This window comes from Emiliania huxleyi (assembly GCF_000372725.1).
Source record: "Emiliania huxleyi CCMP1516 unplaced genomic scaffold EMIHUscaffold_458, whole genome shotgun sequence".
NCBI lineage: Eukaryota > Haptophyta > Isochrysidales > Noelaerhabdaceae > Emiliania > Emiliania huxleyi.
In genome coordinates, this window is record NW_005198553.1 from 30,920 (window position 1) to 55,341 (window position 24,422).

Genomic DNA, 24,422 nt, shown 5'->3' on the forward strand with positions numbered 1-24,422 from the left:
TGGCTCTCTGGGCATAGCAGCCCATAACATGTTAATGGGTGTTATGGCTGTTATGGGGCCGCCGCCCCATAACAGCCACATAACCGCTATGAGAGAGAGCTGTCCCGGGTCCACGGTGTTATGGCCCGAGAGGCCACACCGAACTGCTCGCGAGCAGCGTGTCTTCGAGCGCGGGCCGTGTCCCTCCGGCTGGGAAGCGAGGTGCGTCGAGTGCGGAAGCAATGGTGACGAGGGAGAGATGGCGGAGAGGCGGCGGCGGTGGTGGTGGCAGTGGTGGTGGTGGCAGAGGTGTCCGTGGTAGCGGTGGTGCTTGTGGTGGTGGTGGTGCTTGTGGTGGTGGTGGTCGAGCAGCGCGCCCTGGTAGCCGCTCAGCAGCGGCTGTGTGCTCGCCAGCCTGCCCAGGATACGGTGGTGCGCCCCCAGCTGCCCTCCCACACGCAAGCTCGGCTCGGCGCCGGTTGCGAGGAGGGCAGCGGTCAGCTGATCGAGCAGCTGCTTCAGAGCCGCGCCCGACACCTCCGCCGGCGCCACCCCACTCACCCTCGACGCCGCCGCCGCGCCGCCGCTCGCGGGCACGGGCGGGGCGGAGGAGGCGGCGGCGGCGGCGGCGGTGGCGGTGGCGGTGGCGGCGGGCAGCTGGGCCATCGTCGCGATTGCGAGCTCCGCGATGAGCTCTGGCGCGAGGCGGCGGAGTACTGCGTCGACTTGGAGCGAGCTCGTGCTCGGCGCGGCGCCGCGCAGCCGTTTAGACGGGCCGACCTCGAGCGAGTCGCCCTCTCGCTTTGCGCCGCCTCCGCCGCCGGTCGCATCCACCTCCTCGGCGAGCTCGCTCCTCGAGGGCAGCTCCCGTCCCTGCCGTGCAAGCGGGCGTCCGGCGTTGAGCTTAGGCACTGTCTCGTGACACGATTGTGGGCACCGAGGGTGCACTGGGAAGTATCGACATGGGGCACGGCGCAGGAGGCGCTGCGCTAGTACACTGTGTGTAGTGTGTAGTGTGTGGAGGTGGCACAGGCGACCGAATTCAGACGGCGAGTGCGTGTCCTCTCGAGTGCGTGTCGGGGCACGCGGAACTGTCTTCCGCAGCCAGGCTCGCGAGCGAGCCCAAGAGAGGGGCGAGGCGCGGGGAGATGCGGGGAGGTACTGCGGAGATGCGGGGGAGATGCGGGGGAGAGAATTGGGAGACATCCCGCATCTAGGAGGTGACGCCTGCTGACGCAGCACCACCTGCAGCTGGTTGCTGCCGCCCATGCTCATCAGCGCGCGGAAGAGCATCCGCTCCAGCCGCGCCTTGCCGTCGCCGCCGCCGCCGCCGCCCGCGCCGCCGCCGCCGCCCGCGCCGCCGCCCAACTGCTCCGCCGGCAGCGAGTGCAGATGCTTCACGACCGAGAGGAGCGCCGACTTGAGGGACTGCTGCACGTTGGCGCGGCTCGCGGCCGGCACGCTGATCTGCGCTGCGCTTGCGCCCGGCGCAGGCATCAGCCGCGACTGGCACGCGCTTAGCGCCTCCACGACGCGCGGCAGCGTCGCAGGCCGGGCGCGTCCGATCGATTGTGCGAGGGAGCTGATCACGACGGAGAGAACGGTCGGCGAGGGCGGCGCGGTGGCGAGCGCGGTCAGCCGGCCGAGCGTCTCGTCCGCCCACGCGCTGTCGCCGCCGTCCTTGCCGCCGCCGCCGCCGCCGTTCGTGCAAGCTAGCACCAGCGCCTCGCAAAACTTGACGGCCTGCGTGCGGACCGCGTCGGTGCGCGCGGCGCTCGCCATCATCTCGGCCGCCTCGGTGCGCATGCCGTCGACGAGCGCGCGCACCTCGGCGAGCGCCTCCGGAAGAGGCTCGCCACCGGCCGCGACAAGCGCGAGCGCCGGCCGCAGCAGGCCAGCGCACGAGAGCAGGCAGCGCTTCACAACGGCCGGGCTCCCGTCGCCGAGCAGCGCGCGTAGCGCCGGGAGTAGCGTCGGCAGCACCGACGGAGCCGCCGAGCCTAGGTCCTCCGCATACGCCAGCGCAGCTCGCCGCACTGCTGCGTCCGAGTCAGCGAGCAGCCCGAGCAGGTCTGTCGCCGCGGAGGCAGCGGCGCCGGCGTCGGCGCCGCTAGAGAGTGCGGCTTGTGCCTCCTCCAGCAACGCGACACGGCGCGAGGCGTCCGCCTCCGATGTGATCGCGGCGAGAGGCCCCTCCATGATCGATGAGGGGGAAGAACTCTGCAAGGGGCCCCTCCAATCTCCTGCCCCACCGCTTGGTAGCAGGTAGCATCGAGGGGTGGCCTTGTCTCCCACGTCGATGCGGGCGTAGGGGTTGAGTTGAGTAGTGCGTCATCTTGAGGAACGCTAGACTCGACTCCCTCTCGGAGATCGACGCCGCCCGACCGCCGGAGATCACCGGAGATCACCCGAGATCACCGGAGATCACCGGAGGTCTCGATGTCGCGGCGACGACGATCTCGACGGGGCCCTGGCGTGGTTGGGCGTTGTGCCTCCCCACGTCTCGGACTTCGACGGCTTGACGGCGTGGTCGAGCCCGGTACGGCACAGCACAGCGCCCCCACGCGAGAACCGTAGTCAATCAGTCGACGAGCGGCCCGCGTAGAACGACGCCGACAGTGCATCTGGTGTCGGCAGCTGCGAGGCCTCCCCGGCCGGCGCTGCGCCTGCGTGAGCCGCTCTCGCGAGGCTTGAGTATGTAGAGCTAGTCGAGATATACTCCGGCGAGGCGACAGCAGATCCAGCTGCCCGCCCGCCACGCCGCCGACGAGGCGGCGCACGAGTCGACGCTCTTCTCGATCGAGAGCTAGTCGAGATGTACTCCGGCGAGGCGACGGCACATCCAGCCGCCCGCCCGCCACGCCGCCGACGAGGCGGCGCACGAGTCGACGCTCTTCTCGATGGAGAGCTAGTCGAGGTATACTCTGGCGAGGCGACAGCACATCCAGCCGCCCGCCCGCCACGCCGCCGACGAGGCGGCGCTCGAGTCGACGCTCTTCTCGATGGAGAGCTAGTCGAGGTATACCCTGGCGAGGCGACAGCAGGTCCAGCTGCCCGCCCGCCACGCCGCCGACGAGGCGGCGCACAAGTCGACGCTCTAGCCCATGTAGAGTGAGTCGAGATATACTCTGGCGAGGCGACGGCACATCCGGCTGCCCGCCCGCCACGCCGCCGACGAGGCGGCGCACAAGTCGACGCTCTAGCCGATGTAGAGCGAGTCGAGATATACTCGGCGAGGCGACAGCAGATCCAGCTGCCCGCCCGCCACGCCGCCGACGAGGCGGCGCACGAGTCGACGCTCTAGCCGATGTAGAGCGAGTCGAGATATACTCCGGCGAGGCGACAGCAGATCCAGCTGCCCGCCCGCCACGCCGCCGACGAGGCGGCGCACGAGTCGACGCTCTAGCCGATGTAGAGCGAGTCGAGATATACTCCGGCGAGGCGACGGCACATCCGGCCGCCCGCCCGCCACGCCGCCGACGAGGCGGCGCACGAGTCGACGCTCTAGCCGATCGAGAGCTAGTCGAGGTATCCTATGGCGAGGCGACAGCACATCCAGCTGCCCGCCCGCCACGCCGCCGACGAGGCGGCGCACGAGTCGACGCTCTTCTCGATGAAGAGCTAGTCGAGATATACTCTGGCGGGACGACAGCAGTTCAAGCAGACGCTCAGCAGCACCGTCGCTCCCCGAAGGGACCCTGACAGTACCTTAGACGGCGGCGGCGCTGCCGGCGCGCCACACGCCTCGCTAAAGTCTAGATGGCGTGATGACCGAGATCGCGATCTCGTCTCAGCGCCCTTCTGGCTGGAATACGACGCGAGCCGACTCAGTCGGGAGGCGCCGCATTCGAATGCCGCGGGCAGCGCAGGCCTTTAGCCGCAGCTGCGGTACGATCGCTCCCTGCGGGGACCCTGACAGTACCCTTCGAACCGTCGCTCCCCGGAGGGACCCTGACAGTACGGCACCGCCGCTCCCTGAAGGGACCCTGACAGTACCCTTCGAACCGTCGCTCCCCGAGGGGGACCCTGACAGTAGGGCACCGTCGCTCCCCGAGGGGACCCCGACAGTACCCTTGCGCTTCAGCCGTCGCTCCCCGTAGGGACCCTGACGGTCGGGCGCCGTCGCTCCCCGAGGGGGACCCTGACAGCGCCCTTCGAACCGTCGCTCCCCAGAGGGGACCCTGACATTAGGGCACCGTCGCTCCCTGAAGGGACCCTGACAGTACCCTTGCGCTTCAGCCGTCGCTCCCCGTAGGGACCCTGACGGTCGGGCGCCGTCGCTCCCCGAGGGGGACCCTGACAGCGCCCTCCGAATTCCGTCCATCTTAGGGTGGACAACGCCCTCCGAATTCCGTCCATCTTAGGGTGGACAACGCCCTCCGAGTTCCGTCCATCTTAGGGTGGACAACGCCCTCGTACTTCTGGTTTCTACGGCAGCCAGTCACCGAGGCGCGGCGGCCGGAATACCACGCCGTCCGACCTCGTCGGGAGGCGCAGGACCCGGACGCCGCGAGCAGTGTCGCCCGACCCGGAGCGACACTGCGGCACCGTCGCCCGACCCGGAGCGACAGTGCCCTTCTGGACAGTACCCTTCAACCGTCGCGTCGCCTTCCACGCATTGCTGGCAGAGCCCGTAAATGTAAAATCCCCTTCAAGCGCAGGCCCTGTCTGAAGCCGCTGCTGACGCACAGCCGGGGGCACAATCAGACCTTGGGCGCTGGCCGTCGATGGGCCTTGGTGGGTTGCCTAGCGAGAAAAGACTCTGCAACGAAGAACAATGACCAACTGCGCAGCTCACCGCCGCGGACACCGCGTTCATACCGCATTGCGAGCGTTGAACTGGCGGCTGACGACTGGCACGGAGTGAGTCCACAGTCGAGTCGAATGTCGTACGACCGAACGGCCATCCGTTGGGTGGGCTGACCCCAATCTTGAACGATACGCTCACAAATCACTGCCCGCCAGCACAAGTTCGGTATCAGCAGTTGAGTCGCATCCAGTGGATCGGCAGAGTCAGGGCGGGTTCTGCACCCAGGACCTCGCCCGTTACCCGCGTCACCACTAGACGCTCATCTCATCCTGCTCAATGATACGCTGAACAGCAAACTGTCCACCCCGACCACAAACACAGTCCATCGGGCTGGTCCATGTGGTGGCGGCGCCTTGCGGTGTGCACGAGATGCGGATCCGCGTGGAGACTGCGCGCCGTCCACCAGCCGCTGAATGGCTGTACGGGCTGTTCGAGCCGACAGAACAACGACAACTGAATGCGGAAATGAATGCTCTCGGCGCCAATGCTCTGATCTGTGTAGCGCCTGCGCGTGCCGCCCTGCGCAGCGGCCCATGGGCCTTTGCGATCCACAGCGCTCCGGCCATGGCGATTGAATCATGGCGCGAGGCGCGCTGGCTCCATGGCAGCACGTTGAAGCAAAGCAGGTGGGGACGAGGACGCGCGTAAGGACGCGTCGCCATCTCTGCTGTGAATAGAGGGAGAGTGCTGCAGCGTTGGAACCGTAGCTCGGCGCCTCGCCCTCAGCAGAGCGGGCGAGAAAAGCTGAAGCTGTTCGCGCCACAGTGCGGTGGATTTAAGTGCCACCGCCCTGCGCCTGCGCTCCCATCCCTCCCTTGGGCTGTCCGTTTTCTTTCTTTTCTTTTGCCCTGCGCCGGGCCTTCAGGCCCGCGGATAGTCTCACCCCATCCCCAGGGCCTCCAGGGCTCGCTCAACCTCTCACAGGCTGCACTATATACATATTTTTGTGCACATACAGACAGACTTGTACGATCGAGGAGGGAAAAATATGGTCTATGATCCGAGGGGGCGAGGCCGAGGCGCGGGGGGGGGGGGGGGGGGGGAATTTGTGTCTGTGCGTGGGCCGTGGCCCATCTCTCTCTCCGGAGCGGTCGGCTCTACTTAAATCTGTGTGTTTGTGTTTACTTTTTTTCGCCGCGGCGGTGAATAGCGGGCCGGGCGCCACCCGCGCCCACACGAGGGGCGGCTCGGCCTGCAGGACGTAGCTGAGAGAGTGTCACGCTGCGGAGGCAGCCGCCTTCGACCCGCGCTTCTTCTTCTGCGAATGCCCGCCTCTCCGTTGGCGTTGCTCCGTCGTCCCTGCCCCGTTGGCATGCCCCGCTGGCACGTACCCCCCCAGCCTCGACCCCGCGTCGAAACTGGCGCGCTCGTCGCGGAGGGCCGCGGTCCAACCGACCAGCTTGATGACGTCATCGGGCATGGAGTCCAGAGAGCCACCAAAGACTGTAGGAAGACTCGACGGCGGCGCGACAGCGGAGATAGCAGCAGCAGAGCTCGCTGGGCCCTCGATCTGTATTTGCTGCTGCAACTCGTTGGACAGCCACTGCTTGACGACGCGATAGCCTATGCCGAAGATTGCGGGGGCAAATGCGCATGTGACCGAGCCGATGTACTTCGGGAAGTGCTCGTCGAGCGAGACGTACTTGTGGAAGTAGCTCGTCAGAAAGCGCATGTTGATCATGGCCAATCGGAGGCCGCGAAAGTCAAGTATGAATGAGTACCCGACCAAGCTATCCCTCGAGAGCGACGCCTTGTCGGCGAGCACCGTCTTGAACTCATTCACTGCCGCATTGGCTGCACGGTACTCATCGGGCGTCAAGCGGCGCATTATGTACTCCGGATCGAACGAGTCGTGCGTCAGCAGATCGATGGGCCCGCCGCTGTAAGACGTCCGGTGCAGGACCAGAGTGCTGAGGGAGGTGAGAAGTACGGGCACGGCTGGATTCAGCTCCATCAGCGTAGCTCCCGCAAGCACCTTACGGCGACAGCCAGCAAGCCCATCCCGCGCGCGCCACCGGGTCGATTCGGTCACACGATGTCTCGCACGCCCAAGGTCTCCCTTTGCTTGGAGCAGAAAGCGGAGGAGGAAGATGTCAATCAGCTCGTCGATCGATCCGCCCGCCTCGACATGTGCTTTACGAAGCTCTGACAGCGCCTCCGCGTGCTCTTGCAGCAGGCCGCGGAGCGAGGCGGAGGCGGACAGCTGCACTGGGTCAACAGTAGCGTCCGAGGCGCTCGCCTTTCTCCTCAGCAACAACCTTTTCAGTGGAAGCAGCAGCAGCAGCAGCAGCAATAGCAGCAGCAGTGGGAGAAGGAACGACCCCAACGCAGAGGGCGGCTGCGTCGGGCTGAGCGGTGGCCTCTTGCGCCAGAAGCGCAAGTGTTGGTGCATGGGACGCGACGATCCTGTGCGACGTCCGTCTGTCGTCCATTCCTTCCGCATGTTTCATGTCACTCTCTCTCTTCATGTACAACATGTACATGTACATGCCACATGTTAATTCAGTGGGACTCGTCGCATGTGCTGAGCACGAGCTCGAAAGGGTCGATTCCGCTTGGTACGGGACCCCTCGATCGTCTCGGTGTGTTTATTGGGGGCTCATAGTACATAGAGGGGGCATGCGTGCTGAACAACAGCACATGCTCCACCCTCTGGGGACGACGAGGACGGTGTAACAGTGCATGCGAGTGCATTTTCGTAAGAGCCCTTCCGTCTTTTTCGCTTAATAGGAGGCGAGTTGCCTCCCCAACATATCCTTGAACATATCACGCCTCAATTGCTTTACCAATACTCTCCAAACCTCAACCTTGGCTCCACCTGCTACGCACCCATCGGCTCAGCTCAGGAAACCGATCAAACTGGTGCACCACAGCCGCGGCTGATCCATCGCTGTTGAGCACGCGGAATGCTCCGCCGACCGGCACAATGGTCTTGCTCACGAGCCGATGCGCAATCATTTCTCCTGTGCCGGTGGATCTTCTGGGCCGCAGACCAGCAAGGTTCTGCACCGCACCTGAGCCGGCTGGTACCACGTCCACACTCACGTTGCGCTGCTGCAGCAGCCCATTGTAAATGGCGTACACGTGAAATCCCTGATCAGAGCCATGGAGAGTGCATTGCGTCCGGTCAAATTGCTCGAGCATCACCTCGATGTAGGCATCCAAAGCGCCAACCGTGCCAGCGGTTGTGCCCGAGCAAACAATGGGCGCTGCGGTAATGGCCTTAGTAAGAGCGTTGTCCCCGTAGCAGCTCCGGATCCAGCGAGAGTTGAATGCGGAGCCTCCGACGGTCTCGTGCTCTGCAAATAGTGAGAGCCACGGCGCCGCCGCCGCCGGTGGCATTGACGCAAATGGGTTGGCCTGAGGCAAGGGGCGGGGCGTGAGCTCGCTTAGCCGTGTGTCTAGCTCGCCCAGGGAGGCGGTGCGTATGTCCCGCCTGAAAGTACCAGCAGCAGGGACGGGCTTAGAAGTGCAGGGGGGGTACCGAGCAATGTGCGGCCGCTCTGTATTTTCCTCGGTATTTTCCGCGCCGGGGGATCATGGTTAATATGCCACACGTCGCTCGTCGGCCCCGCTCCCGGGCCAGGAGTACCCTGGGGGACACAGATACAGTGTCAGTGACCGCCAACGAAAAAGAGATATGCAAGCCTTCAGTGTAATAGATTCACCAGAGAGATCGATATATGCACACGATATCTCGCGTTCTCGCCCCTCAAGGCACACGAGCTCTGGGGGGAGGCGGGGGCCCCCGGAGGCACCGTGCGCCGCGCCGCAGTGCGGAAACGGGGCCCCGGCGCTCATACTCGCTCATACCACCAACTTCCCGAATGATTACGGTTGATTAGAGGGCAGATTTGGAGAGATCTCGAGGAGTACATACAGATAGACCCTCCAATCATGAGAAACCTCCAACCTGATCGGTCGTACTGACCGCCGACAGATCACTCCAGACAGCAGACAGGCCGACGTCTGCACGCGGCCGGCCGGGCGAGAGGCTTGACACGATCCGACGCTGCGACCCTGACGCTGCTGCTCTAGCTATCAGACAACTGCTGACTGCTGCCACAATGTGTGACCGGTGCTGGCCCACTTGGCGGCCTTCCCGGTCAGTGGTGAGGCGCAGTTCAGAGCTGTCGATGGCGCGATGCCGCACTGGTCCCACATTGGTGACACGAGACCACCACGTTTGCCGGTCCAAGAGAGAGGCACTGGCGCAGTCCTGAGAAAGTGCATGGTCCCTCTTGACTGCCCATGCGCGCGAGGCTGTGTAGGCATAGCCTCGAGAGTGCCAGCAGCCAGTCGCCGAGGCAGTTTGTGACGCGCATTGCGTCAGAAGCGTGCACACGATAGAAGGACACCTTCCTACTGACCGTAGGATCAGGTCGTCACTGAATGCTTGATACTAAGGCCGCGAGCTATGCAGGTGGTCAATTGTGCAGCATTGCACGGTCAGCAGCGCCGACAGGCTGTCGCAAGGCGTGATAGCATGGCCGCAAGTAGAGCTCTACAGCGAATTCCCATGAAACAAGTAAAAAAATCGCGCAAAAAAGAAAAAAGTCCGGAAAAATCGGCGCCTGCGGCGAGCCGTGGGACCCCATCTCCCCCCCGCATGGATACCCTCCAGGGCCCCCGCCTCCCCCCAGAGCACACGAGAGTGCTGGCCGACGTCTACATATGACCGCTCCTACTTGACAGGGGTGCTAGCCGGGGGTCGCGCACTCCTCTTGTGTCAGACGGATGCAACTTGAGGTGTGCGACCCCCTGTGTCTGGTTGTCGACATCCGATCATGGCAGGCAGCGAGAGGTGGCGATCACAGTCTGCTGCGCGAGCGGCATGAAATTGCGTGGGGCCGCGGGCGGGAAGCCCACCATGCTCCTCTGCAAGCTCTCGTCGACCGAGGCGATGAAGGTGGAGCCCACGGCAGACAGCACGGCGCAGAGTTCCGCAGTTGCCGACTGCCCTCCGCCGCGGGCCTGCTCGGTGCTGCAGACAGCGTACGACTGGCGCAGCGCGAGGGCGGTGGAAGGCAGGATCCCGTGCTCAGTGGCTGTGAACACGATTTCGCGTGGGGGCAGCCAGACCTGCCGACTGCCCGGCGGCGGGACCTGCTCGAGCAGCGACTTCCACGCGGCTCGCGCCCTGTAAAGTCGCTCCGTACGAAAGACAGAGTTCGGCGGCGCCGCGTTAGAGGAAGCGGGCGACATCGCGGCGAGCTCGCGAGTGGCGGGCGGGCGAGACTTGGTACAGTTCGCGCACCAGCCCGAACGCGCGCAGTAGCTTGCGCACTGGCTCTTGTCGATGCCTCCACGGACGTGGGCGGGCTGCTTGACGTGGGTGGACCGCGCCCGCTTGCGCCCGCTCATCTGCCCTGGAGACAGCTGGAGCGCGAGTCCTGAGGTCGACGACGCCGAAAGAAGCTCGCGGGCGCGCGATGGAAGTACTGGACTGCTCCGTCGAGGCGTGAGGAGGGCTGCCGGCGAGACGCTGGCGACAGCAGCTCGCGGAGGCGAGAGGTTGACCAACGGACGCGGAGGCGGTGGCGAGACCATCTGGAGAAGGATGCTCGCCGCCTCGTTGTGGAGAGCCTCGCCGTGGGACGCCATCAAAGTCAGGCAGGCGAGCAAAGTCAGGCCTCAGGCGAGCCGTGAGCAAAGTCAGGCCTCAGGCGAGCCGCCCTCAGGTTGTCAGTGACTCCAGTAAGGGCGTTTAGGGCGTCTCGTACGTGTACTCCCTTAACTCCAGCTGGTTTTTTCGCCCTGTTTCTTTTTCTGCTGTTGCTGCTGCTGTTACGTTCGGTCCCCGCGGGAAGCCCCGCGCATAGGACAACAACGTCTGTCCCACACACGCATAGACGCGCACATACATCATGCTCGGGCACCCCCCACAGTGTAGTGTTGTGAGCTCACAATACTCATTGATAAAAATCTCTCTCTCAAGTACTAGCATTGATTTTCTCTTAAATTTAATTTATTACCTATGCCATTTTCTCAGCACTCACCTTCTAACAACATAGCTACAACTCACCACTCAGGTTGAAGTTTCGTGTTACGAAAGCCAACAACAAACTCTCTCTCTCCGTACTCCGACAGCCTCTTCCTTTTCTGTCAATGTACAATGATGTTGGCATGGTACCAACGCTACCCTGGGACACTCGGTCACTCTCGTCGACGTTCAGACTTGCCCCATATGCTGCTGCCGGGCCTGGCCCTCAACGCGCAAGAATCATCCCGTGAGGGTGGGTGGGTGCGTGATGCGCGTCGAGCCGACGGCTTCTGTTGGTGGCGAGGTGAAACATGGAGGTGCTCATTATCTTACTTGGCCTCAGGCGAGCCGCCCTCAGGCCTTGCTTGCAGGGACTAGGCTCTAGGGACCTCAGCCGGCTTTCGCGCTTTCTATTTCTGCCAGTCTTCCCGTGCCCAGTGTCGTGCGACGGAGTTTTGTTGAAAAATTCTATTTCACTTATTAAAATTCTCTTCTCGTTTTTGGAGAACTGCCGCACGTGTTTGTTCGGAACGAAATGTATGTGCCTCGGCCTCAGCACGCGTGCGGCCGCGCGCCTCAAGAGCGTGCGCCGCCGCGGCGCTGCCCCACCCCCTCGAACGACTTTCACGCGTGCAATTCGGGCGCTCGCGACTGGCTTGCGACCCCGGACTGCGATGGCGGCGGCCTGCCTCAGTGCTCCTTTTGCTCATCGTCAAACGCCACTGCATACTTGAGATGGATTACAGACGTCCTGGCTCAGAAGTACGCCCAGCGGTGTCACTCGTTTGTCGGCTACTCGGCGTCCCTCTCAACCGGCTGGTGCGTGCGCGCGCGCTATCTGCTGCCAGTCAACATCCCCGAGGGGTGCACCCTCTCATCACTACCGACCGCGTTTGCTTCCTCAGGCTTCCGACAAATCGTCCCCCCGTCATTGAGGCCGGCTGCTTTTTTCGTTTCGTGCTCGCGCCGCCGCCGCCGTCTCCCGCCCCTCTGCTCACCGAAAACGAGGCGCAAGTGCAGGTTGCGCTCGATGCAGCGCAGCTTCCCTTTGCTGGCCCGGCCATGCGTCGCAATGTAAAGATCTTCAAGATGTTGGGCGACCGCTTCTTCCCGTGGGCGCGAGTGCTGCTCTGGGCGGACGGCAAGCTGCAGCCAGGGCGCGTGCGCCCGTTCGACTTTCACCTGACGGCGAGGAATGCGACAGGCGGCGCATGCGCAACGTTTTTGCGGCTGCCGCCACATCGATACGCGTTTGGAAAGCGCGCCTCCCGGCTGCCACCGAGCAGCCTCACCCTCGCGCTGCATGCCGACACTGTGATCAAGTCCGCACGGTCGCGGAAGTCCGTGTCCGACTCGCTCTCCACGGTCCATACTCAGCTGGCGGAGTATCGCGCCGCGGTCCCGGAGATCGATGCGTTCTCAACGGCGGCACTCATCGACAGCGCCTACTTTGTGCGCGACGGTTCATCTACCAGCTGCCGGCACCTCAACGCTGCGCTGGGCTGTGCCTGGCTGAGCGAGATTGCATGCTACTCTGACCGAGACCAACTGTCGTTTCCGATGGCATGCGAGCGCCAGCGCGGAGGAGTATGCACAACACAATCAGAGCACGATTCATGCTGTACTACATAGGTGCTTCACCGGCTGGGCCTGCGGGCGGCTGCTCTACCGCCTCCGCAGTCGCAGACCGCGTTTCGCTGGCTGCAGGCATGGGTCGTTGATTCCGTGTCTGCGAATCTATGCCAAACCACTCAGCGCTGCCTCCTCTCATGGCCTAGGCCACGAGTCTGCCATGCGCGTGCGGAGCCGCGCGCGGAGCACGCGTCGCCATCGCGCCGTCAGCGCAGTACCACTGGTACTACACGCACGCGCTGTCCGCACCCGGAGGGCCAGGATCGCGAGTGCAGCCCCGTGCTCGCCGACATGCCACGCTGACAACTCTCGCGGCGTCGTAATACGTAAAGGCGAGGGCGACCAGAGGACGACCATAAAAAAGACGCCTTCCACCTTTTTTTCTCCCGTTTATCGTATTTTCGCTCTCCTCTCTCCAGCGTCCAGGACCAGGTCCAGCCCTCTCTGCACTCTGGGTGTTACTCTCGCTGTGTACACAACTCACAAGTAAAGTTACGCGTTCTACCTCTCGTCATTATGGAGAGCCGAGACCCGTACATGCACATGCACATGCACATGTGCATGTGCATGTGCATGTGCATGCATGTGCATGTAAGAACATGAAACTCGCTGCGCGTGCAGCATCTCTCAGCCCTCCCTCGCCTTTTGCGTCTCCGACTGCACAAAATCCGCGACAGTCTTGCTCGCCGTCTCGCGCTCCCGTGCCGCCTTGGACGCTACCTCCCGGATGCCGCCCACCGCGTCTGCGAGGTCTAGAGGCATGCCCGCCGCCGACAGGATGCGCCTGATCTCGGCGTCGCTGGGGAGCCGAGGCGCGTTCGGCGTCACGTGCGTGCCCTCGAGCTTCCTGAAGTCGAGCCGCCCGCCGATGCCCGTCACCTCGTCGGTGAAACGCGACTGAAGAAGGCGCGCGAGGCCGCTGCTCTGGTCGATGCCGTCGTCAGCAAAGCGGACGAGCAGATTCCGGCCGACACCGTACCTGCGGCGTACCGCCTCGTCCGTCTCCGCGGGACCGGGCGTGAACTCGTCGTCGAGCGGGAGGCCGCCAGTGGAGGCGGGAGCGGCAGCCTCCGCCGCCCGCTGACTCGTGGCGCCGAGGAGCTCGCTCGCCCAGCCGAGACCGCTCGCGAGCTGGTCGAGCCCACCCGCCAGGTCGGACGCCACCCCGCCGCCGCTCACGCCACCAACGCCCAGCGCCCCGAGCCCGCTGCTCAGCCTCTCGCCAAAGTCGCCCTGCCGGACGGCGCTCGCCGCCCCGCGCAAGCCGCTGCTCGCCCCGGCGCCGAGCGCCTCGCCGAGGCCCGCGTTCCCCGCGAGCACCGCCGCGGCGTTTTGCGCGCCGAAGCGTGCGAGAGCGCCGACCGGCCCACTGTCCTTCCCGAGACCGACAGCCTGCTCGAGCAGCGGCACGCTCTGCCGAGCCGGAAAGTTGTTGAAGCTCAGGAGCACATTGGCGCGGCGCGGGCCGATCGCCTCGGCGAGCCGCGCGTCCGAGCCGAGCAGGAGGAGGATCTTGGCGCCGAGGCTGTGGCCACATCCGAAGACCGGCAGCTGCGCGAGCGGCGGCTGCTCGCGAGCGGCGAGCATGGCGTCGAGGTCTGCAGCAGGGTGCGGAGCGGGCGGGTGCGGAGGAGGCGGCAGGTGCGGAGGGGGCGGGTGTGGGGGAGGCGGCAGGTGCGGAGGGACCAGATGCAGCGGAGGGTAGAAGGATGGGGCTGGGGGTTGCGCGCCTGTCGTCGCTGCACTCCAGCGCAGCATGACCTCGGAAGCGGCCTGCCAGTGATCGAGGCCCGTCTCGAGGCCGGTGCATGGCGTCCCCACGATGCACACGCCCGCGGCGTCCGACACGCCCTCTAGGAATGGACCGTAGGCCTGCTGCGGCGCGCTGCCGACAAGCGCGCCGCCGACAAAGTGGATCACGCCATTGCAAGGAGCGCCGGGAGGCGCAGGCAGCACGTCGCAGCCCGCGAGCCTCAGCCAGCGCGAGGAGGAGTCTGGACCTCTCTCTTCCTCGTCAACGTGCTCCTCCTCAACCGCCGCGCGCGCATCCCACCATTCATTCGAGTCGTAGGTTGCTGCCGAGCAGCAAAGGTGACCCCGCAGCCTCCGAGGCTGTGGCGACGGTGAGAGTAGAAGGCAGGGACCCGGGGCGCGATGCCGGGAGAGGACTGCAAACCCAAGCATCTGGTCGCCGTTCAAGAGCTGTCGTCCGTACCGCGTACCTACCTACCCAACGCACTGAGCGGGACCGCCAGACTCCCCGAAGCTGATTTTCGAAAAAGAATTATTAAAACCGGCCTCTCTCACAGCACACTGGCACGACAAGGGCGCGGACTGGCGCGGACTGGCACACACACCGGCTCACCACCGGAGCAAAAACCACCCGAAAACTGGTTATAAGTGTTGATGTGTATTGTTGGCAAACAAGACACAGTCACAGAGCTCACACAGAATCACAGCGGGAGGAAAGCGAGGATTCGCAATTCCAGGGGTCCTTGTGGCGAGAGTGCAGAGAGGCATGGATGCCAATCTGGGGTCTCTCGACCGAGTCTATGAAGCCCTGGCCGCCTCCCGGTGGTGGCAGAGGTTATGGAACCAAGCGACGGAGATGGTGCGGGGGTTACGAGTGGTGCAGAGATTGGGTGTTTCGTTGGGGGGGGGGGGGGGGCGAGGCTGTCCGCATGTCAATCGTTGCCCACCGGCGGGCTTGAAGACACTGAGCCGAGCGCGGACCGCCGCCGGCGCGCTCGCTTCGGCGGATGGCTGCTTGGCACAGTTTCTGGCCGCCCGGCCTGCGAGCAGTCGCCGCGAGACGATCGAAGGCGCTCATTTCAAGCGCGCCGCCATGCCAGATCTCGCCCCACGCCCCGACCAGACCGGGCAGTGCGTGCAGGAATGATGCAGGCATGATGGGCGGGTGTGGTGAGCACGCCAGCGGCACCGCTGCGCACTCTCAGGGTCGCAGCCGCCTATCTCGAGGGGCGTGGGTCGGGGCGGGTGCGAGAGAGTCGAGGAGGGCGGCGCGCGCGTGCGCGCGCGTGGTAAGTCGGTTTATATTTCATCACTGGTACTAGTAGAGGTGTGGAGGGTGAGTTGACGGAAATCGGAGGACGCGACCCACCTCGCAACAGACGGTCCCGCGCCTCGCCGCTATGACGGCGACACGGGCCGCAGCTCGTGTGCGTGTCGCCGTCTTTGTCCGGAGTCAAAAGTCCAACGCGCTCGTCGGTGACGGTGTCCCTCAACCTGCGCCGCGCTCGGTGAACCTCGACAGCGCCTTCGGTGGCATGCAGCTCTTTGCGCCTGAAGCCTAGAGGGCAGCTCCTCTGCTGCTCACACGCCCTGCACAGTTGGCATAGCCTACTGTGCGGCTGCCGAGGGCCTCGCCGCTGCCTCGCCCGGGGCGGGGGCGGGGGAAGTTGGCGTGGCGGAGGAGGAGAGGGCGGCGGCGGCGATGGGGGAGGCGGAGAGGGTGGTGGCGGAGAGGGCGGAGGCGGAGGGGGCGGCGACGGAGATGGTGGTGGCGGAGAGGGAGGCGGACGGAGGTGAGGGCGGAGGGCTCGGTTGAGGTGGAGAGGGCGGTGGTGGGGATGGTGGTGGCGGAAAGGGTGGTGGCGGGTGCGGCGGTGGAGGCGAGGGCGGTGGCGGAGGCGCACACCCTGCTTTCGCGCGCGCCTGCTCGCGCCTGCTCGCGCGCGCGCGCGGGGTGTGCCTTGTGCTGTCCGGGCCCGTTCTGCGCGCGCCCTGCTCAGATGTCTAGAACGCATGGACTCAGGCAGCCATGATGGAGACGAATCAGAGCGGCGTCATGAAGACGCTTCTCGTCGTCACCGCCGCTTTTGGTGCGCAAGCCCATTGCCCTGTTCCCACCGCATGCCCCTTGCACAATTAGTAATGCCGTCGTTGCAGGCGGGGCATTCGCCGGTACCCTGGCCACGCACGCGCTGGCCCCGGCGCCAGCGCTCGAGGAGTCGTTCGTCGCGGCTGAAAAGATGGAGCCGGCGTTCAAGGTGTGTTCTTGTAGCCTCTTGCCGCGCAGTCGCCTGCTATCCCCCCCCCCCCCCCCCCAATGTCTGGCCTGACCCCAGCTCTGCGGGCTCAGATGACGACCGAGAAGATGGCCGTCCCGGCCCAGGAGCTGGCCCTCCCGGCCGAGAAGCTGGTCGGTCTCTACAATATCTTGACTGAGCACCACCAATGAATCGGCAGCAGGGAGACAGGAAGGCTCGCTGTGTGAGTCGGCCACGCAGAGGGTCGGAACCTGCGTCGCAAGAGGGTAAGGACGCCACCGAGCCCGGGATGATGAAGCCGTCAAAGTGCTCGATGAGGGCAGAGTCAAAGGGCGACGACGCCACGTCGAACTCGTGGATGGCGACGCGACAATCAATCGCGTCGCAGAGCTCACGGAGCATCTTAGCTACGCTCAGGCTGTAGGCAGAGGTTGGGACGACCGGGTTGAGTAGCGCGAGGCGCGGCCTCTTCCACAGCTGTGACAGCGATGGGCTCGCCCTCACTGGCCCTCAGTCACTTGTGCTGCGGCTGTGTGAGGCTGAGCGACACTGCTCGGCGACTGGCGGCACCACTGTGAGACCATGGTTGTGAGGTAAAATTCCCCATTACCAGCTCTTGGTCACATCGGCCCCGAGGCCAGATCCATCTACGCTGTTGATGGGAAAAAAGAAAAAAATTAGGAAAATCAGCCTCGCGCGTTCGGGTTTCTTCGATCAAAAGAGGGACAATCTCTCACGGCTCATTTACGGTTGCTCCCGGTAGGGCTAGGGGCAGGCAGGCACGCGGTCAATCGCGCGAGGACCTCTCGCGCATCGCCTTCTCGTCCTTGAGCTCGCGCCGCAAGGAGAATATGGTGCCCTGCGCAACTTCTAGCTCGTCGCTCAGCTGCTCGATCCACTCGCGCATCTCGCCTACTGGAGTGAGGCCGGCGCGTCGCAGCGAGGACGGGCTGGGCCCGAAGAGGGGAGGGAGGGTGGGGAGGGGAGGCGCGCCTATCGACTTGCGCTGCTCGCTCGCATAGTCCTTGTGCATTCCCACCTCGGCACGCAGCTGCTGCATCCGCCCCTCGCTCACGTCCTTGCCGAGCTGCTCGTTCTCCGACTGGAGCTCGCGGCACTTTTGCACCAGCTTCTTTCCGGCAATCGATCCCGACCTGCCAGGGAGCACCGCGTGGGTAGGGAGCGCTTCCGATGGGCCGCGTCGTGAGCGCGCGCACTGGAATTGAGACGCTTCGAGCTCGTCGCGCAGCGCGGCCTCTCGCTTTTGCGACGCCTTCAACTGAGATCCAAAACAAACGGGCGAGGGTGCGCACTTTCTCACCTGGGCAGTCGAGCAAATGGGGGCTGGAGGGATGGCAGACCTCCTCGCGCAGCCGGCGAATCTCGCCCGCCATTGCCGGGTCGAGCATGAGCGTCTCCACCTGCCGGTGCTGCGGTTTCACTGCCGCGCGCTTGAGGGCCTCCTGCGCCTCGCACGCCTCGCGCTCCTTGACTGCGATCCGCAGCATAAACGAGGTTTCCCGCCGCCGCCGCTGCGCGAGCTCGTGCTGGAGCCGACGCTCCGAGGAGCGCAGCGTCTCAAGGTCAGCGGTCATGGCTCAATCACGGCTTACCTCGAAGCGCGGCACACGCACAGGCCGTCTTCTCTCTTCGTGGAGGTAGGGGGTATGCTTGTATCATCTCTGAGAGCCGCGCCCCCGCGAGAGCGGAGAGAGACGAGAGGCAGAGAGGCGCCACCGCCACGCGCCAGGCGCGAGCGAGACCGAGAGACCGACAGATCTCACACAACGTACACGGAGGCAGTCAAAATCACAAATGCAGGTGGAGCGCGTGTGTCAGTACTCGGGCTCGTCCTCGCCGCCCGAGTCGAGGTCGTCTCCGCCGTCCTCGAAACCGTCGAACCCGTTCTCGTCGCCGAGGATGGCGTCCTCGTCCTCCTCGAGCCCGTCCTCCTCGCCGTCGCCCTCGCCGTCGCCGTCGTCGCGGTCGCGTCTCGAGCCGTCCGCCCGGCGGCCGGCCGCTCCCTCCTCCGCTCCCTCCTCCCCCTCCTTCACCTCGCTCGCAGAACCCTCCCCCTCCGCACCTGCCTGCGCGGCCGCCTCCAGCGCCTCGAGCTCGGTTGCCGCTGCCCACGACGCGCCGCGGAGCAGCCTGAGCCCCGGCCCGGCCGCGGCGCGCGCGCGCTTGGCCGACCGCGCGGCACCGCTCGGGTTGAGCTCCGCCGGATAGTGCTCCCCGACCCGCAGCGTGCAGTGCTCGGACGCGGCAAACGCGCCCGCGGTCAGGTGCGGCCTGGCGGCGCCGCGGTCCGAGTAGCGCGCGACGCCGCGCACACGCGTCGCGCGGGTTATGCGACTCGCCACGGCCGCCGGGTGCTCTCGCAGCGTCCGCCACGCCGCGAGCAGGTCGGTGTCACGCGCAGTCTCGTACCCGCGGCCGTCCCACGTCGCCGGCGGCTGGAGCGGCGCCCGGCGGCGAGAGCCCGGCTCGCGGCAGAGGACGCCGTCGGGAAAGTTGATGGGCATGCCGCCGCGTCCGCGCCCGCGGCCTCGGCCAGCCATTTCTCGTGCGCGCGGAAATTTGCGATCAAGAATAAAATAAAAAAAATTCGTTCGCGAGCACATGAGGCGTATCCGTGTACGGAGTCCACCGCGCACCGCGCTGCGAGCCTGTCGTGTCCCTTGTCAGGAGCAGGAGAGCCCCACCTGTCCCCCTGATCGTTCTTCCAAAATCCTGCTCGTGCAGGTGGGGACCCTGTCCTCGTCCCATCCCTCGTTTGGCGTGTCTGTTTTCTTTCTTTCTTTTTTCCGTGTACGTGCGTGGAGTACAGTGTTGTGTGTCTGTTAGCTCCGAGTAGAGGGGGCGTTCTGCAGTTAAGGGGAAACCCGGTACACGGAACTAACCCTCGGAGACCCGTGTTGTGAGTGAGTGAGTATTCTTGATACGAAACCACGACGACACACACCAGTCGACTCGCATCGGTTGCCTCCATGAACGGCGGAGCTATTCTCGCGCCCACACCACACCTGGCTCCAACGTGGACACGCCCATAGCTGGGGACACTACTAGGTCATGCATGGCATCAGAAGTTTTATCTCTGGGCCCCGAAACGCACACACACACAGACCCGTGTTTACTTTACGGCCCCTTCCCTGCGAACGCGCACCCCCAGCCCCCAGGGCTAGGGCTCTCTTTCTTGCCCGCAACCCGATCCCGATCATCCGGCCCGCTGGGCGCTCCTCAGCTCCCCGGCCCTGGATGTGAGGTTAATGACTGCACTCCAAGTGCTCCAAGTGCGGGCGGTGGGTGTTGCTCCGGACACCCCAAGTTTGTCAGCGTCGCGCATGCCAGTGCGGCGCGGGCGATGCTCAGAGAAGAACGGATTGAGGGGTGGTGTGGGTGGTCCATCTGCATGGCCCCAGGCGCCTACAGCACCGCGGCGGATCCCCCGACGCCCCGGATTGTCGGAACCGCCAAGCTGGCCCCAGGGGGAGGGGCGGCGGTACCATCGGAGAGAGGCTGGGGGCCGACGGCGAGGGCAGTCCTGAGGGAGGGACGCGGGCCCGTCCCCCGTGTAGAGACGAGGCCTAACCTCCACGATGTGGGTGGGAAGGGAGCCGCATGCCAGGGCGGAGGCCGACGGCTAGAGGTGCGTGACGAGACCGCCGGACTGGCCGCCGCCGTGGGGACGCAGGCGGAAGGGTGTGGCGACGAGACGACGCCAAAGAGGCAGCGACCGCTGACAGCTGACGAGCGAGGGAACCGATGGGGGGGGATGACTCGGCGACGCGGGGGGAGGAGACGGTGCGAGGCCTTGCTGGTTGGCGGGCATGCATGCAACTCTGAGACAAAACCCCTACGCCCTACATCCGGTCGGTCAGTCTGCGCTGGGCGCTCAAAACCCTAGTCAAAACCGCGAACTCGGCCTGTTCAACAAGATGACGCTCGTCTAACTATACTACATCTACACTGGTACTGGTAGGTAGGTCACATGTGCACATGCACATGCACATGCACATGTCCATACACATGCACATACACGCACGTTCAGCTGCTAATCAATCACCCCTCCGCGAGGGAGATTTCTTGTTGGTTTTCAAAAACTCTCCCGGCCCGCGGCCGCTTTGTAGAGGTAAGTGCACGTACTTTTAGCGTACTGGGAGAGAGTACGTACTGGGAGAAAAGAGAGAAGGGGTTGTGTGGGAAACTTTCATATCTAGATAGTCGAGCGCGTCCGTCGCACCGTCGGAGAGGTGTTTCGGCCGGTTCGGGTCCTCGGCGAAACGACATCGTGCGTAGACGCACGCGAGCGCAAACCCGTGGCACTATGTCCACGATCTACTTCGCAGGGCAGTTCGATAGCACTACGCTGCGACAAGGGCGCAACAACAACTGGGAAGTGCCAGCAGATGGCCGTGCGAAACATGCGTGTGCCAAGCCCAAGGGCGTGAGCCACCGAACCAGCTTCATCGCAGACGATCGTGGATACATCCTGCAGGGTCACCCGAAGCACCTCACGTCGTTCTCGACTGGGTTTGAGATGAACACCGCGACGGAGAGGAAGCGCTGGCCAAACAGCGCTCTGACAAAACGCGCAGGTTCAGTGACAGTCGGGCCTCCCACGCACCGCGAGCATGCCTGAAATCCGCCGTGGAAAGAACATCACGCACCATACTTGCGGCCTCGTGTTGCCACAGCCTTCTACCCCGGACTACCGGGTATGCCGTATGCCAACGCGCGTGCCGGCGGCGCAGCGCGCTGCGCAGGGCGGCAGCGCTGGGCCACTGGCGCGCTCCCCTCTTTTCCTTGTGCGGTTGAGCACTTGAGGGGGTCGATTCCGCATGGTACGGGACCCCATCGTGTGATATTTCTCCGGCCGCAGTTTAGTGAAGAAAAAATCACAGACGGTCCCCCTCGTCACCGGAGTGTCCTCCTTTGTGGCCGTCCCGCCGCCTTTGCAGCTCCTCCAGCAGGCTCGATGTGTCCGGCGGGTCGTACTGAAGCTCTGCCTCTCGGCGCGAGGCACGGTAGTGATCCTCGAGGTCGGTGTACTTAAGGTCGAGCGCTTCGTTGTGGAAGGAGGTGAAGAGGCCATTGAACGAGCCCGCAGCCGCATGAACCAAATGGCGCGGGAGGTTGCTCAACCCGTCGCCGGGGCTAGTGCGCTGCTTCTGCCGCCCACGAGTCTTTATTTGCGGCGCCCTCGTCCCCCGCTGCGTGCCGTCAATGTTTGTATTCGTCGGCCCGCTTTGCGGCGTGGCCACCCCTGTCCCCCCCGGCCACAAAGGCCGCCATTCGCGGTAGATGAAGAGCAGCACAAACGGCAGGTTGACCCACATGCTCCAGGAGACAAAGTCAAGTCCCGCGTCCGCCTCGGTGCGGAAGCCAATTAGGTCGCCCCACATCGACACGTTGGGGAGCGACTTGACAAAGGCTTCCACCGCAGTCAAATCGGGTAATTTCTCAGCGTCTCGCAGCTGCGCGAAGAACACGCGCGCCATGCAGAGGTGCAGCAGCACAGCGAGTGGCATCACAAATGTGAGCACCACCTTCACACAAGACTCGTCGGTCCGCGGCGCGGGGTGGAGCCGATGCAGGAGGTTAGTCTCGTCGATCGCGATCGAGACGACGATAACGAGGAGGACGACCCAGTGGAGCAACGGTATGGCGGCGGAGCAGATGTAGCACATGACCGCGAACTTGGTCACGATCTGCAGGCGGTCGACCACGTACATATCCGCGCCGTCCCCGGCGTAGAGAGCGTCCATCTCGAGCTGGGTGAGCGCCTTGGGCGCGTAAAAGATTCGGCCGACGTTGCGGATCAAGCCCCACCCTTGGACAATGCACGTGATCATGAACAGGTCGACCATCATGCCGTTCACAAGCATGAAACCGCCCAAGATGTACCAGTCGCGGTTGAGCGAGAGGGCCGTGTCGGCCACAAACGACCCAATGGTCGAGATCGTCGCCATCACTTGGAACACGACGAGCTTGAGCACCTAGGTGGGAGCGTGTTGTGTGAGCGCTCGGAGCACCTACCTCTGCACTCTCCCGAACTGGCGGCGTAGATCGCCTGCGACACCTCCTTCTGCGTGACGGAGATGTGCCGCATCAGGGAGACTTCGACGATCGGGACCACGATGAAGACGACGAGATATCCCGAGATCAGGATGGTGGTGCCAAAAAAGTTTATGAATGTGTCTGCCGCGTGGTTGTGTTGCGCCTCCAGCACCTTGGGCTGGACGTATGCGGTGAAGCCGATGATGGCCGCCCCCGCTAGGGAAAGCAACGACATGTAGATGGTGCCGCGGATCTGGCGCGCCATCCCGTCGGTGCTGCCAAGGTTCTCCCAGATGATGTCGGAGGGCTCAGCGGCGCGTCCACAGAGGAAGGGCTCTGGCCGAATCTCGGGAAGCTTCATCAAGCCTTGTTTCACGAGCGAGATGGCGTCGGCTGCATTAGCAAAAGTGATGAAGGCGACGCCCGCGCTAGTTGGCCCTTCCGCGCCGTAGGTGGCCGCGAGCTTCGCCGCCTTGTCCAGCTTCTCCTCCCGCAAGGCGCTCACCTTGGCCAGGGCTTTGCGCAGCTGCTCAAGCCGAGTCGCAGCACGCGGCGAGAGTCGGCCGTTCCGCTGGAGCGCAGCTTGTAAGCCGTGGATGTCGGTGCTGTACGCCTCGCGCCTCTCTGAGATGAGCCGGATCTCGCGGTGCACCAAGATGAGCTCTCGCTGGTGCAACGGCACCGTGATGGCGACGTGAGGCCCGCGGAGCTCAAGCGCAGCCTCGAGCGCACGCTTGATTGGTGCGGCGGTGAGGTGGCGCGGGAGGCCGCTCACCTGCACGGTGAAGTCCGCCGGCGTCACGTGCTTGTGCTCGACCCGGCGCGCGTCGCGCCGAAGCGCCGCGGCCATGAAGAAGAGGTACGCCGTCATGATGCACGAGATGAGGAACTCGGTGGCACCGTAGGCCGGCGCGACCTGGTCGGCGTTACCGAGCGAGGTGCCGGTAAAGAGCCAGGACTGAAGGCTGGTCTGCTTGTCCGCGAGCTCATCGCCGTACGCGTTGGACACCATCGACGAGACGGATAAGAGCGCGAGGAGCGCAAAATAGGCACGCAGCCGGTGCAGCAGAGATATATACGTGTATGCGCCCGTCCCGAGCGCCTCAAAGTCGGCCAGCTTGGCCGCGCGGCGGCTGCGTGCGAACGTCTCGCCAGTCGCAGGATCCAACACCAGTCGATTCTCCGCTCTCTGCTTTGCAAGAGCCAAGGAGGGCGGAGCGGGCTCGTGCAACATACCTCTGGACGAGGGAGCGCCGATCTCTTCACGGTACCTCGCACGTACCACCGACCACCACCGGCGGCCGGCTGGGCTGGGCGGGTCCATCACCGACATCGCGCGCCTCGGTGCCTGTCCAGGGGGTCTGTTCTCCCTTAGCCTCCTGCGGGTCGCCTCCCGCTTTTGGTCGGCCGTCCGGGCGCAGCAAAGTTTCTTTACTTGGCTTCTGCGAGAAGAAATGTTGAGCTGTGAGCCGCGAAATTCGCAGGCAGATTTTGTATGCCGAGGCGGGCCCCCCGGTGCCGAACCTGTCAGACAATTGTACTCTAGCGACGACAGAATGGTGACGCACAGACACACCTGGACTGCTACCCCAAAAACACCACGGCGGCCGCCGTAGCGGCCACCACCACCACCCCGCCGACCGCCAGTTCCGTGTTGTGGTTATTGGGCTCCGGCGGTCGGCAGCACATGGCATAGCAGATGCTGCCATCGTCACGCGCGTACCCGCTGCTGCCGGGCGTCTCGGACCAAGCGCACGCGTACTCCTCCACCCAGCCGCACTCGCAACAACAGTACTGGAAGCACGGGCTGCCGTCGTCCCACGCGTACCCCAAGTTGCCGGGCGTGGGCGATTTGGGGCACGCGTAGTCGGCCGTCCACGGACACGCGCCACACTGGTCCGACGGGATCCGCTCGTCGTCCAGCCGCTCCGTCTCGGTCGTGCCCTCG

General features: G+C 64.5%; 6 protein-coding genes across 6 annotated transcripts in view; 1 reads left to right on the forward strand and 5 right to left on the reverse strand.

Moving 5' to 3' along the window:
• Positions 1 to 6,005: 6,005 nt before the first annotated feature.
• Positions 6,006 to 7,181, reverse strand: EMIHUDRAFT_245384 (hypothetical protein; the record flags this gene model as incomplete). The annotated part of the gene is made up of 2 exons (XM_005768461.1): positions 6,006 to 7,035; positions 7,111 to 7,181. 2 exons carry the CDS (start codon positions 7,179 to 7,181, stop codon positions 6,006 to 6,008), a joined length of 1,101 nt encoding a protein of 366 aa, XP_005768518.1.
• Positions 7,182 to 8,426: 1,245 nt separating this feature from the next.
• Positions 8,427 to 10,473, reverse strand: EMIHUDRAFT_445499 (hypothetical protein). The gene is made up of 2 exons (XM_005768462.1): positions 9,440 to 10,473; positions 8,427 to 8,512 (listed from the first exon to the last, which is right to left on the reverse strand). Exon 1 carries the CDS (start codon positions 10,391 to 10,393, stop codon positions 9,575 to 9,577), a length of 819 nt encoding a protein of 272 aa, XP_005768519.1. The 5' UTR covers positions 10,394 to 10,473; the 3' UTR covers positions 8,427 to 8,512; positions 9,440 to 9,574.
• Positions 10,474 to 11,083: 610 nt separating this feature from the next.
• Positions 11,084 to 12,727, forward strand: EMIHUDRAFT_245387 (hypothetical protein; the record flags this gene model as incomplete). Its single annotated transcript, XM_005768463.1, has 5 exons — positions 11,084 to 11,309; positions 11,519 to 11,591; positions 11,678 to 12,224; positions 12,405 to 12,485; positions 12,551 to 12,727. 5 exons carry the CDS (start codon positions 11,084 to 11,086, stop codon positions 12,725 to 12,727), a joined length of 1,104 nt encoding a protein of 367 aa, XP_005768520.1.
• Positions 12,728 to 13,031: 304 nt separating this feature from the next.
• On the reverse strand, positions 13,032 to 15,693 carry EMIHUDRAFT_245388 (hypothetical protein; the record flags this gene model as incomplete). The annotated part of the gene is made up of 5 exons (XM_005768464.1): positions 13,032 to 13,916; positions 14,166 to 14,479; positions 15,138 to 15,196; positions 15,346 to 15,373; positions 15,651 to 15,693. The coding sequence occupies 5 exons, from the start codon at positions 15,691 to 15,693 to the stop codon at positions 13,032 to 13,034; spliced, it is 1,329 nt and encodes a 442-aa protein (XP_005768521.1).
• Positions 15,694 to 17,149: 1,456 nt separating this feature from the next.
• EMIHUDRAFT_370501 (hypothetical protein) lies at positions 17,150 to 17,821 on the reverse strand. Its single transcript, XM_005768465.1, has 4 exons — positions 17,776 to 17,821; positions 17,632 to 17,693; positions 17,408 to 17,568; positions 17,150 to 17,326 (listed from the first exon to the last, which is right to left on the reverse strand). Exons 1-4 carry the CDS (start codon positions 17,806 to 17,808, stop codon positions 17,202 to 17,204), a joined length of 381 nt encoding a protein of 126 aa, XP_005768522.1. The 5' UTR covers positions 17,809 to 17,821; the 3' UTR covers positions 17,150 to 17,201.
• A 6,237-nt stretch (positions 17,822 to 24,058) lies between these two features.
• The window catches only part of EMIHUDRAFT_245394 (hypothetical protein), a gene marked incomplete at both ends in the record, with an annotated part of 2,233 nt that continues 1,869 nt past the window's right edge, over positions 24,059 to 24,422 (reverse strand). The window contains one exon of the mRNA XM_005768466.1: positions 24,059 to 24,400. Coding sequence (XP_005768523.1) covers positions 24,059 to 24,400 — 342 coding nt within the window. The remainder of the gene's footprint in view (positions 24,401 to 24,422) is intronic.